The sequence below is a fragment of the Bacillus rossius genome, chromosome 1 (genome assembly GCF_032445375.1).
Source record: "Bacillus rossius redtenbacheri isolate Brsri chromosome 1, Brsri_v3, whole genome shotgun sequence".
Classification (NCBI taxonomy): domain Eukaryota; kingdom Metazoa; phylum Arthropoda; class Insecta; order Phasmatodea; family Bacillidae; genus Bacillus; species Bacillus rossius.
The window spans coordinates 323,852,277-323,866,445 of record NC_086330.1 but is presented as its reverse complement, the minus strand read 5'-3'; the positions used below and the strand labels follow the sequence as shown (position 1 = coordinate 323,866,445).

The window sequence follows — 14,169 nt, the reverse complement described above, 5'->3', positions numbered from 1 at the left end:
GCGTTTTTTTGGTCTGAGAGGCTGTTCCACCTGCAGAACATTTTCCCCATTCGTGGCTTAACTGACGAATGAGAAACGCAAACGATCTTCAAGACCTATGCCGCACGCCCCACGACCAATCACCTGCTTGCATTCTCAGGGACTAGAGACTGTTCCATCAGTACACCAATTTTCCAATTCAAGTCACGTGACGAAACCGAAGTAAACCATATACCGCCAGCTATTACTTTCTTTGAATTATTTGCTTATATTTTTTAAAACAATAAATGTTAGTTATTGATTTTTTGCTAGTGTTTTGATAATACTAATTTTAATGTGCTTATTAAATTAAATACAGTTTTAATAATTCAATTTACTGATAAAAAATATGTCATTAGTTATTCCGTTATTCCAGCATGCCAATGATAGTAAGTGTATTTTTGTGTAAATACAGTACATGTCATTTGATTAAAATCGATTTTTACGTTGGAAATTACTATTCCCTTCTAAGAAGTTTTCCCTGTTAAGAAGTTTTAAGCATCCAGTCCCTTGAAAAACTTGTTAACAGGGTTTTACTGTATTATTTCACCCAACCCTGTTAGCAATATCTCAAATTACCATGACCTTGAATTTAATATCAAATAATTCATGAATATTGAATATAGTAATACTTTTCAAATTTAATTTGAACATTTACTGTAGTGATAATTTTTTTCTTCTCACGCTTTATAGGAGTACAAGAAAATTTAATGAACAATACAGTAAAAAGAAACTATAAAAGAGTGGTGTAAAGTAAAAAAACAAACATGCATAGCATTTTTTTAAACCTGTAAAATTTTAAGTTTAAAATATGTGTTGATAAAATTTATTAAAGAGGTACATCAATTCAGAGTACTTTTAATCATTATCACAGATTATTTGTTACATGTTAAAAAAATGTATGTACAGTATCCTAATTTTGCAATAAAACAAATCCAAATTTCTCACTAAATCTTTTTAGCTTCATCCTTTTTTACATTTTTTTTAATTTTCATTAAAAAAAATTTGTGGATGAGTCACACTTCTTGTATCTATTGGTAACAAATAAAAAATAATTTGAAATGTTGAATTGAATATCAAATTATCCACTAATATTGAATAATTTTTTAATACTCACAGACCCCTGTACTAAAGTAATATATTTAACAATTATGAATTTCCTTTAAATGTGTATTGTATTTATTATTTATTTGACCAGCTAGAGAAACCAAACTGTCAAAACTGAAATGATACAGGAAAGAAAAGTGTTACCTTTTTAAAATAAAAATGAAATTACTTTGAGCATGGTGTTAGTGCCCAAGTTAACTTATTATAGTTAGACATGTTAAAAACAATACTTATTAAATGCAGCTGTGTATTACATGGTGACAAATACAGCTTATGTATTGCTGTGTAAATCTTTATGGATTATAAAGGTATTGGAAAAATATTTGATTTTCGTGAATTATTTGGTATTCTATTCAGCATTTCAAATTGAATATATTTTAAATTATTCATTACCAAATAATACACCAAGTGTGACTCATTCACACAAAACTATATTATTGAAAAAATTTACTATGTATGAAGTCAAAGTGATTTGTTGAGAAATTAGGTAGATTTGTTTTCTGCAACATTATACATAAAAAAATTTATAAGTAAGAAATTATCTGTGATTATGATTTCAAGTTATTTATATTAATTTATTTTTATGTATATACTGTTATCTGTTTAATCAAAAAACAATTTTAAAACTTAAAATTTTACTTGTTTTAGAAGAATGCATTGCCAGGTTTTTTTTTTCTTTTCTTTCATTTTACACCTCTCTATTATGGTTCCATATATATTAGGGATAGGACGAATCCACAGTTTGGTCGAATCCGAATCCTTGTTCGAATCTTCAGTGTTTGTCATCGAATCTTGAATCCCAGTCCCACACTAAACTTCACATGTTATTAAAAAAATAACACATTTATTTTAAAAAATTACATAGGCCTATGTATTAAAAAAAATCGCATGTGTATGTATAAAATTATAAAATAAGTGCATAGACGCATAGTGTATACACCTGATATAAAATAGAGACAAATAACCTCAAAAACCACACACGTAAGATTGCATCTGTCTAATTCTCTGTTAAATTAATCCTTCCTATGTTTTCAATAAAATACGTTTGTATAGCAGACACCATTAAAAAAAGTTACGTTTTTTTCTGCAATGTTATATTATTGAAGGTTGGAAATGATCGAGTAGTTATGCTAATTGACTAAATGCAGCGTAGTTTATATTATGTTTGTGCTATTTCCGTTATCTTAATAATATAGTTTAAGTATACAATTTTCAATTACTACTGTATTTACTTGTGTATAGTGCGCCCTCGTGTATAGTGCAACAAATTCCAAAGAAAAAAATTTATAATTTTTTTCCCCATAAATAAATTTTTACCAACATTTTGTGGTACCTGTTAAGTAATTACTTATGAAACAAATGATTATTTACATTGATGTGTGGTGATGTGTGATTAAATACTCTTCCACCTGAAAGGGAAACTTTTGTGGCATACTGTTCCATCTGAAACGACACGAGCAAACTAAACTCTGCTGTGTAGACGGAAGATAATGAAGCGCTGTATCGTCACAACTGGTACGAGGCGAGAGGGAGGGAGGGATGCAGGAACGGAACTATGACCATCAAGTAACCTTGACAGTTGACAGGACTAAACACCACCCCTCCCGTCACCGTGCTAAGCTGGCGCGGAGGACTAGATGACTCACAGGTAGCTGCTGGGACGAGGAAGCGAAGGAAGTGGGCGGGGGACTGGTGACAACATGCTCTCTCTCTCTTTCTCTCTCTCTCGCTGGAGGCGACAAGTGGCTGGCTTTCTGTAGAGGGGGAGGTCTAAAAATGTGTGTGTGTGTGTGTGTGGAGTGATTTACAGCGGAGGGGCAGGGCCATACTAAAAGGGAATGGAGAAAGAGATAGAGGAAGGAGAAAATGAAGAGAGTGATGGATAAGTGAGCGTTGAGAAACGCACTCTCCTGCAATCTTTCCCTTTAAACGTCATCCATCACCCGGCAGTTAACGCCTCCCCGCCTCCCCCTCTCATCTTTTTTCCCCCCGTGTATTGCGCGCATCCTTGATTTTTTTTACTTTTTTGAGGGGAAAAAGGGCATGCTATACACGAGTATATAAGGTAAAACTCTTAAAAAACCACCTCGAATCCTACGAATCCTTGAATCTATAGGATTTGGTATATTCGACGAATCCAAGATTCGAAATTCCCATCTCTAATATATATGTATTGTATTTTGTGTTAGAGTATTTTGGATAAATTTTTCTTCAACTCCCATGAAGTAACAGAAAATTGTTACTCTGCATTTTGAAATTTGATTCGTAAAATATTTGATATTCGGAAATAATTTGACTTTTGATTCTAAATTGGATTTGAATAACAAACAGTTTTTGCATAAGCTTATAAAATAGTGGTGTCAGAGTAGCTAACAACAGGAAAAAGTTGGGAATTTCTTGTGTAGTCAGAGATTGTTTTTTTTAATGATAAGTTTACTGGAAACTTGAAGTTATAGCAGAGACTTTTTTTTGTACTGATTCCACGTACTAATTATTTATTCCCCCTTTACAACTTGTATCCTATCATTACAAAAAATTTTCTCCCATCCTTTTTTGCTTGTAAGTATATCAGCATTTTACCACCTGTATTGACTTCAGTGCTACTGACAGTAGAGCCATAAAATTGACAGTTACAGAGTTGTGGTTGTGACTACAGTCACAATTTTGAATTTGAACTTTTGATAGATTTTGGTGACTGACTACTAATATCAGTGTTCAGAGGAAAAAAAAATCAGGGAATTTTTATCACCAGTTTGTCAGTCACCCTGAGTTTGCTTCAGAAAAAGTAAAAAAAAAATTTGTGTGTTTGGTTGCAGGTCCTGTTTTTGCCAAACCAAAATCGTTACACTCGTGCCAACCTCGCTAGCAAGAAGGACAGGCTAGAGTCTCTGGAGAAGAGACTGGAACAGAACCGAGGACACATGACTCGTGAAGCCAAACGCGCAGCCAAGATGGAGAAGAAGCTGAAGATTCTTACGGGTGGCTATCAGGTAAGGAGCGTGGAAAACATTGAAGGTTGGTTTGAGGCAACGCAGCTTCTTTTTGTAGGTACATTTTCTAAGGCCAGAAGAAAAATGAGATGGAAAAAAAGGAATTACATAGCAGAAAAGAATGTTGCATCTTTGTATGTGCCGTGGTGCAAGTAAGTTTGGATAAGATAGGAGGAGGTAATCTCATGTGCTGCCTAACTTCCCCTCAGTTTAGTGAATATTAGGCCGGTGCGAATATAGGTTTTTTTTTTAGTTAAAATAGAATATGAATATGAATATCAAATTATTCTTGAATACGAATATCAAATTTGAATAGTAAGCATTAGAATCCCACGAAAATAAATTTTTCAAATCGTTACGAACGCGAGAAACCAGACCGCGATGCCAGGTTCGGAGCTGGCTGGCGGCCCCACACGGTCACTGATGTCATGCGCCATCCATTGACATAAGACATGCCACGCGTGTCTGCCCGGATTACAAGGGTCATCACTATCCCCCCCCCCCCTCCTCTCCGCTCCCCGCGCGGCACCCTGCCTCGCGCGAGCTGTCGATGCCCTTCTTGGTGCTTCGGGTGTCGGGTCGGCACAGGATGACGCAACTGGCCCCAGCTGCGCTCGTCACTTCTAGAAGGGCGCCAGGGTCTATATAAGCCTGGACGCCGGCCTCCACGACAGTGGCTGGGCGAAGGGAAGTGCGGTGACGGCAATGGTGTGGCTCGGCGAGTTGGGAGTGAGCTCCTCGGTGGAAGGGAGTGCTAGTGTGACCTTTTATTTTTTTTTTTGGGAAGGGGGGGGGGGGCATGCTTGACAATATAATTGCCTGAGCTGTTAATGCGGCAAGGAGTGTGTGTGGGCCTGTATTGTCATAAACCAAAGTTCACTGCTGAAATGAAGTTATTTTGTGCAATATGAATACCTTTTTTTTTTTTTGATTTTTAATCTAACTTCATGATCAAAAACATGAACAATAAGTGACGTTGTAAACATAGAAGTATTCAAATTTTTTTTTCGCTACTGTCTCGCTAAACAGTAATGGAAAAAATTGCTTAACAATTCAAAACATGGCATATTTGTCATTTTAAACTTGAAAACAAAATATTATTTTTAGCCCGCTTAACGGAATTAACTAAAAGAACCCTCTGAATGACACATTCAGAGCTGAAATGACAAATAGTAGTATCTTTATTTATGATTTATAAATTTATAAATTACCATTAGGGCCTTTTTTAATTTTATTTTTATATTACAAAAGTTTTTGTAAATGGTAGCTGAACAATCTAGCGTTCCTGAACTGGAACACCTAAGACATTGAGAGAGTGATGGGTTTATCTTCAAAATTACGGATTCATGATTTGAACAGAAAGTTTTGGTAGGGCTGTTTGAGACAGTTTTAAAACTTTTATTTTTGCTGTCGTGGAGCACAGAGTACATATTTAGATTGACGTTTTTTATACTTATGTGATATATTGTTTACAATATTGATGACGCAAACAAATTTTAGCAGTGATTCGCGGGACAAAATTTTAGAAGTTTATTTTATTCTCTAAATTACGTGCACAAAAATTAAAAAAAACTGAATAGTGATTTTCTTACTTTAGGAATAGGATTTTTTTCGAGAGTAGGATGCGTCTCTAGTGAGAGCAATGGCCTGCAGGTTGAAGAAAACACGCGGCTTAGAGCAGCAGTAGTGGGAGGTTTACAAACACCCTATTACTGACCGTGACTCTTCTTGGAAGGGGGGGACATGGCTGGGACCCCCACTGTGTGACCACAGCTGCAGACTAGTTCCAGCTTCGGCCACTGTGGGCTGCCCAGACTACCTGGCCAACAAGCGAAATGTGGGGATTCACTCCCAGCTGGGCGGGCGCCTTTACTACCATATTTTTTTACATTTAATTGTGTTTTTTCTTAGTAACCATTATTTTTAAGATTTTTTTTTTTTTTTTTTTTAATTGTCTTAAAATTCCATGTATACACATAGAAAATTCATGTTACGGCTTTCTAAACGATTGGAGAATCTGTTTACTTAATATTCGGCTCATTTCTGCCGACCCCTGGCCTAGAGTGTGTGGGAACCGTGGTAGAGCAAATTGATTTTTTTTCTCCCCCACAGTCACGAGCACAAGCCCTGATCAAGCAGCTGGTGAGTCTCTTCGACCAGATTGAGCAGTCGCAGCTGGAGCTCTCTACGTTCAAGTTCCTGCAGCAACAAGAGATGGCGGCCATTCCTCGCAGGATAGAGGTCAGTGTTCTGCACCTTGTGTGGGTCGCGATCGCCACCCCTTGTTGCTCGATGCCAACGCTCCTGCCATGGTTCTTCATTGCTAGAGCCAAGATTGTATGCTTTATGTTATTTGGACCAATTTGGTGTAAAAAAATTTAAGATTTCGTTCTTTGAATGATTCTTGCAATGGGGAATATTGATGTTAAAAACATTTATGGGCATACGTCATTGTTGGTTTTCACTGTATATCATAAAGCATGCTGTTTTGTCCAGATTATCTATTTTATATCATTGTTGGGTTTGTCTTGTTTGTCACTGTGTTGTCTAAGTATGTTGTTTGTCCATTTACTTTTCCTCTCTCTTTCTATCTTTCTTTTCTTGTTACAACAGTCTCCTGGTCAGCCCATAGTGATCATCTAGGCAGTGATTTTTTTTTCTAATTCCTTCCTATGAATTTTCTGTGCTGTCTATTAATTTAACATTGACTGATTTTGACTTGTTTTTCTGTATGTTTGTGTATTCTTCTTCCTTGTCCATTTTTGTGGTTTCTCTAAGGCAATACAGTGACAACCAGCAATGAAGTATTTACATAAAAATGTTTTAAATCATTCTTATGTTTATGAATGTTGTACATGTGTCAATAGTATTGTGAAAAAATATATATTAAATTACTCAATGGAATGTATCATCACATTTTGTGTATCAAAACAAGTTTGCCACTGTTATTGGAGCTACTAAACTTACATAACTTTTTTAGCAGTGACCGAGTAGGAAAAAATTATATTAGAATGATTGTAAAATCTAAATTCCTTTCTAGAATCAAATTAGTTTTTGATCTTTCACCCCTGTCTTATTATTCCAACCCTATTACTTAAAATGAATAAAAATAAATTAAAAGTCCAATTGTTTTAGGATTTTTCTTGTGCCGTATATATGACTGTGTTTACTACATTTTAAAAAACCATGTACTAGAAATTAAGTAAACTTTTGTACATAGTACAGTGTGAATACTAGTTTTTTGATGTGAAGCAAATATAAAATTGAAATTGAATGTTAAAAATATTCACGAAGTCCAATCGAATTGTGAATATTGTTCTTGGTGAAGTTGTATTACACTTATTTTATAAAATAATTAATTGAAGTAAAAAATAATAATTGTTTAACATTTGTAATGTTTTAATTGATTAAGTTGAATGAGACTAAGCAAATAATTTGTTATAAAAATGTCCACGTTTTAAAAATTTTCACTTTATATGTAAAGATTTAACATCTATTTTAATATTATCAATATCAGTAATAATCGCTGACCAGTTATTATAATTGTAATGCATCAGTCTTTTTGCTAAGAAATTTTGAATTTTCATTTGGATCAGGGCCTCAGAATTTTATCATTTTTAGTTAACTAGCTTTCTAACAAATATGATTTCCATGCTATCATAAGTTCTTACCTTAACTTAAAATAAAAGAAGTGAAATTAGTATGGCATATATGTACACAACCATATTTTTTATAATGTTAGTTTCAGACATTTCAGTAAACATATGAAAACTTTCAACATCACAGGTACCGTGAAATCTCATTACAATGTACTTGAAAAAGCCCACAGTTTTGTACTTATAGTCAGGGACAATATATGGTGAGTTGTGATAAAACCGAAATAACACTGAAAAGCATGTCAATAAATACCCTTTATAATACTGAAATGCTAGTTAATACACTATATAACACCAAAACATGAAGTTAAGTAGCATGTCACCAAAAATTATTTCAAATCACAAAAAAGGTATATTTTAATGTGGGAAGATTGAGAAATATTATTTCCATATGAAGTTTCTACCAAAGTGCGTAGATCAGAAAAAAATTATTTATTATATTTGTTTATGCATTTTTTATTGAATCACTATTTAACTGAAAATGTTTACACATTAATTTTTATTGTTCTGAATGTAACTATTTTTTTGACAAACCTATTAAAAATTATTTTGGTGTAAAATTGCAGCATATCAATCTTGTCTCTATTAATTTTGAAAGAAAATCATACTGAACTGTTACAAAATGTAAAACATTTCTTGTGGATCTGAAAATATATAGGTACTTATTTTTTTTTACTAAAGTGAGGAATCCTCTAAAGTTAGGCACTTAATAATGCTGTCACCATTGTATCAAGTGAGTGTTGTGGTACATAGGAGAGATTATAAACATGAACCATGTGCTCATGTTGCTTGAGGTTTTGAATACAATTGTTTTCCTTAAAGCAATTTAGACTTGAAAGTCAGTAGTATATTTTGTACTGTGCTGCTTGTGAGCACTGCAGATATTGACAAGAATCACTCTTTAATGTTTCAGTCGCTAACGGAGGATGTAATGAGACAAACAGAACGTGAGAAGGGTTTGCAGAAAAAGTATGCAGAGCTGAAAAGTGAGTTGGAGCAGTTGCAACAAGCCTGAACTTAGCGACTGCTTATGTGCAACAGTGTTACAAAGAAGTAATTCATTATTATCCTTGGTGCTGTTCTGGGACTTATGAAAACATAAAATTAGCTACAAAAGCTTGCTTTGAGGGAATCCTGAAGACTTCAGCACAACTTCAAGATTTATAGGCCAAAATATTATAAGATGTTTAGCAGGTGTGTGTCTTGAAACACTATTGATTAAAGGTTTTTTTTTCCATAATTTAGAATGCAAATAGATGGATATCCTGTGTTATACTTAACCAGGGCAGAGAAAAGAAGGTGATTGTTGGATATTAAGTGTGATTTCATGGTGTGTATTTGAAAATTATTTCTATAGAATAGTAACTTTTTTGACTACATAATATTTTTGTGCCATATTTGACCCTTTTTTATATGTTGGTTTCTCCAAATACACTATTTCTGCAGAACGACAGTAAAATTTGGCGAACATCAAGTAAGAAGGCACTCACAGCTCTCTAAAATTTGTCTGTACAAATTTGTAAGAACCTAACCATCTCTGTGTATATTCTTTTAAAAATGCTATTATATGTATTTCCTGCAGGGATTTTAAAGTCACAATGTTTTGTCAAATTGCTCACACATTGGGATGCAGAAAATATGTCTTTTAAGTTTGTGTATCTCCATTGAACCTATCCTTACTTCACTCTGAAATGTTTAAGTCATTAGTAGCTTTGTGCATATTAACTATATTTGACAATTGGAGATTTTTGCAGACAAAGGAGTGTTAGACATCAAGTGGATAGGTGATCAAGTGTTTGAATATTTATATTATGGTAAAATATGTGACCTAAGAAATGTGTGTGAATATCAGGCATTTGCAAAGAAGAAGAAGAAATAACTAAGAGTGAAAATTTGGGAGAAAAGGGTGTGTGGAAGAGGATAGAATTTTACTGAAATGTTGCTGTGGAAGGTAATAAATAACCATTACCAGGAACTGGTGTACAGTATAATGAGTTTATTTGTGCATTCTTTTCCTGTTTGATTTTACAGTACACCAATCCCTCACTTAGCACGTCTTCAAATTGTGTGAATTCATTTAGTGCTATGTTAATTTTACTGTCCCAGTCTTGAATAGCAAGTCTGAAAATTACAGTTAGCACGAAATTGCCACATGCAAAATAAAAAGTCAGGTATGATGCACGAAGTCTGCTTCAAATCGGTAAACAATAGATTTGCCGTGGCATACGGTTAGCTATACAAGGGGGTAATAGATCCACGTGCAGGTCTGACCACGCTATCGGTTGTTGTACAAACATCAGTTAGGGCAAGTTCAGTTGCGGCTATGGAGTGTAAAAGACCAAATGTTTTTACTTCCGCCGCATATGCTGCCGGGTCGTACTGTTGTCGCCAGGCCACAAACAAGGCTGTGATGAACTTCAGCCTAGCTAGTGGTAGGAAACTCGCATGCACAAACACATGTAATATCTGCCCATTAGTCTGCCGGTAACTGTATGTGCGCAAGCATCTGCAGTTGGAATCATATTGGATGGCTTTCAAGTGAGACCGTAATGCATCGTGTTCAAGTATTTGAGACAAAATTAGAAGTATTATGTGGTGTGCAGAATGTCATGAAGGCCACACTTATGTTGTTCGCTTTTAAGTTTTAAGAAAGTCAACTGTGCGCACAATTGTACGAAATAAGGACTCTATTAAATGTTTATATTAGTCTAATGCTGTTGATTGTACTAGCGTGGATATATTAGATTTTAGATACCGGAACAGAAACGAACAAATGATTCACATGTTAAAGGTTGTTAAATGAATGGATCATTGAAAAACAAATCTTGGGCCTGACAGTATTGGTGTGAACCAAGTGGTATTAATTTAAAAAAAATTAAAATGTAAATATCTAAACAGTAATATTAGTTTCACTGCCAGTAAAGGATGGTTTGGAAAGTTCATGGAAAGGTATGCAACATGAGTTGGTCACGCCCGAGCGGGACAAGCCAACCAGCCAACTGACGATAAGTACATAACCACCTATCAGTTATCACCCATCATGCAGTGTCATATTTGTCATATAAAGTATTCAATGGTACACTTATAAAGATAAATGAGTGACATATTTATCGTTAAATGTTATTCTACACATTTATATTACGTAAAGATATTTCCCTACACATTTTGGAACACATTAAGTAAATTAGCCTTGCTATTTATGGAGACTAATGCTTAAGAATACACAATTTCGAATAACACAAACAATTTTAGGAACGCATTAGTTGTGCTATTTGAGGAATTGGTGTATCTTCAAATTATATATTAGTCACAAAAAAGGCTGAAGTATATTTAGTAACAATACTTAGATTATTATTTATATAAATAAATTAAATTAGATACTAATTATGTACAACATTTTCAATCTTGTGTTTAGTGGAAGAATGAAAAATAAAATACAGCAATACTTAGAAACTAGTAAACTGAAGGGGTTCAATAACAGTATTTTACTGCATCATAAACACACAGAGTCAAAACCCTGTAAATTTTTATTTGCACTATTATTGTTTTATATTCCATAGTTTCTGAGAAATAACTCTTCATGGTCTGGTACATATTAAAGCAGTTTTTATTATTTTGTATTTTTAGGTTTTAACTTAAAGGCTGATACTACAGTGTAAACTCTTTATAACGTCACTTGATTTAACGACAAACTCCTTAAAACGTCGAAATTGCTTGACTTTGGTTGTTTTACCTTGTTTTCTATACAATAATACACTTGATATAGCATCACGCTCACTCTATTTAACGACAACAATACGGCATTATATATCATTAAGCAGTACTCTCTAAGTTGCAGAATTTGATAAGAACTGCAGCTGTATGTTCTTTTGTTTGCTGTTTTGTATTTGTATTATCTAGCACGTGTTTACTTCGACTGACGCAACGGAGATTCTAAGAAATTTTGTCGGTTTTTATATGATGAACTTGCACATGTTTACCTCGGTCACTAGACTTTTGTCAAGTTGATACACGTTATCATTATCGCAGTTCCTTACAGACTTTCGAACTGTAAACATGGCGAGTAAACAAAAATATTTGTGTATTGACGAAAAAGTTTTATTAATATGCTCAATAGAGGCGGGAGAAAAGATCAGTGATGTTGGAAGACTCTTTGGATTTAGCCGCTCTACCGTGTCTACAATATGGAAAAACAAAGAAAAAATAACAGACTATACGCAATAAGTGTTGTTATTTGTATGAATATTAATGTTCGTGTGTAAATTGTGTACTATATTAGAAAATACATATTATTATAGAATAGTAAAATAATATCTTTTATTTCTCTCCATTTAACGACCACTCTCTATAACGTCGAAAAATGCTCAGTCTGTTAAGTGTCGTTATATAGAGTTTACACTGTATGTTTTAAGTTAGGCTTATAACAAGCCAATAAAAACCAATGTTATTATTAGTTGTTTTTTTAATTTCTTATTAGTGATTAAATGGGTGGGGAAAATCGAAAACATTAGTGGCATTGAATACTATAATGTTTCTTTACTTCAAAATAAATTTTTGCTTCTGGCTTCAAAACAATTTTTTTTTCTTTTTTCAAATTAGTTATTTATATTTGATTTGTGTAATGTGTGTGTGCTTAAGACATGAAAGAGAAGTTAATATTTTGATAAAGTACAGATGACATCTGTGGTTTGTATAGATAGGTTATGCGTGCTGAAGTTAAAAAAAAAATGTCCAAGATTTTATGTACAATGCTTTATAAACAGTTTTCTTTAATGTTACATTTGTCCGTTGTGATGTTGAGGTATGTCTCAATTGTATTGGTTTAGTGTACTTGAAATTTGATTTGACTTTGATATTTTTGTGCAATATTTGCTTTGAAATGAAATATCCAGTTTCTGGCATTCCTACGAATATATTAATCTCTTGTCACAAAAAGCTAGATTGGTTACGTAGGAGTGTTTACCAAGTTGATAACTGCAATAAATATGAGTGAGGAATCATTGTCTCATCTTGTCCAAGTGGAGGGACCGATTGTAAATACTTCATCAATTTTTTATACAGACCAATTTAATTCATTGACGCTAACAACTTTACATTGTCAATTATAAGGTGGCAGCAGTGATAAACATTGCCAGGGATTAATTCATAGCTGTTGCTAGACTTGTCATTTGGCATTATTACTGTGATAGAAAATAGTTCAGATTAATTTTCATGGTATATTAATATAAAATTAGCTAATTTTATGGTTTTAATACATACCTTTAATGCTCTACAATATTGAGTAGGTACCTTGGATAATGGAGGAGAAAATTGACTTGCAGTTTAATTTGATTTTGTGGTCACTGTAGCTAACATTCAGTTTGTAAACTTACATTTAAATGTGTTGTGCTCAACAAACTGAAAGATGTAAACTTGATATGTATATACTAGTGATGTGTCGGTTAAACTTTTTTTCCTGGTCCTCGGTTTGGTTCTGGTTCTTAAAAATCAGTTCCCAGTTCTCGGTTCTCAGTTTCAGGTTAACCTCCACACAATTTCAAGTCGCACCAAAGATACAGTATACCCTAATAAATAGTGTATTTGTTTAACATGACTCATCAGCAACCTAATGTACCATAATTTAGACTACAAACAAGTCACCTAGCCCCTAGGTAACACATTTGCTTCTCGTGTCACTAGATGCTGGAGCAGCACTGTACCATCATCCTGTAGTGCAGAAATATCTTGTAATACAATTTAACAGCTTTTTTTTTTGCTATATCAGTGTTTAATTTAGGCACACCAATAAAAAAGTTTCTTGAGAAAAGTGTAAATATTTGTTCACAAGAGATTCAGTAATTTATAAAAAAAATAATAAAAACTAATACTAGTAAGTACATAATGTATGTATTATAATGGCTAAGGGATGGAACACCCAAGTTAACAGAGGTCATTTTAAAGAGTATATTATATTAATCATGATATGTTGGTTGTATTGTAAGTAGAGAGCCAAAAATTTCTTGAGTAGCAAGTTTTAAAATTTTTGGGTGACAGACATCAAATCTTGGGTAAAATTGGAGGAGAATTCTTGAGTAAAAAAAAAAAATTATTTAGTTAAAAGACATACATAACAAAACAAGTAACATGTTAATTTATATAAATATAACATAAAATATTATATATAAAATAATTCCAATAACAAAAAAATTTTTTTAGGGAAGCTATTTTTAATACTTAATTAATAAAAGTAAATAGATATTTATATCCGTGAAATAATAAAAAGAAGCATATCTCTTGCAAAACCCAACTCTTCATAATAATAGAATAATTTTTGTCATTATGTTTGGCTTGAAAATCTGTGGCTGGGATAATGTAGTTGACGGGGGTGGAAGTACTGAAGTCTGTGGAGAGACCAGGCG

At 33.5% G+C, this 14,169-nt stretch overlaps 1 protein-coding gene across 1 annotated transcript in view; it reads left to right on the top strand.

The window, feature by feature from the left end:
• LOC134527987 (cell division cycle 5-like protein) overlaps positions 1 to 9,746 on the top strand; it is a 53,741-nt gene extending 43,995 nt beyond the window's left edge. Inside the window, exons 13-15 of the mRNA XM_063361127.1 lie at positions 3,942 to 4,115; positions 6,228 to 6,356; positions 8,685 to 9,746. Of these exons, the coding sequence (XP_063217197.1) occupies positions 3,942 to 4,115; positions 6,228 to 6,356; positions 8,685 to 8,786 (405 nt within the window). The 3' untranslated portion in view covers positions 8,787 to 9,746. The remainder of the gene's footprint in view (positions 1 to 3,941; positions 4,116 to 6,227; positions 6,357 to 8,684) is intronic.
• The last annotated feature ends 4,423 nt before the right edge of the window (positions 9,747 to 14,169 follow it).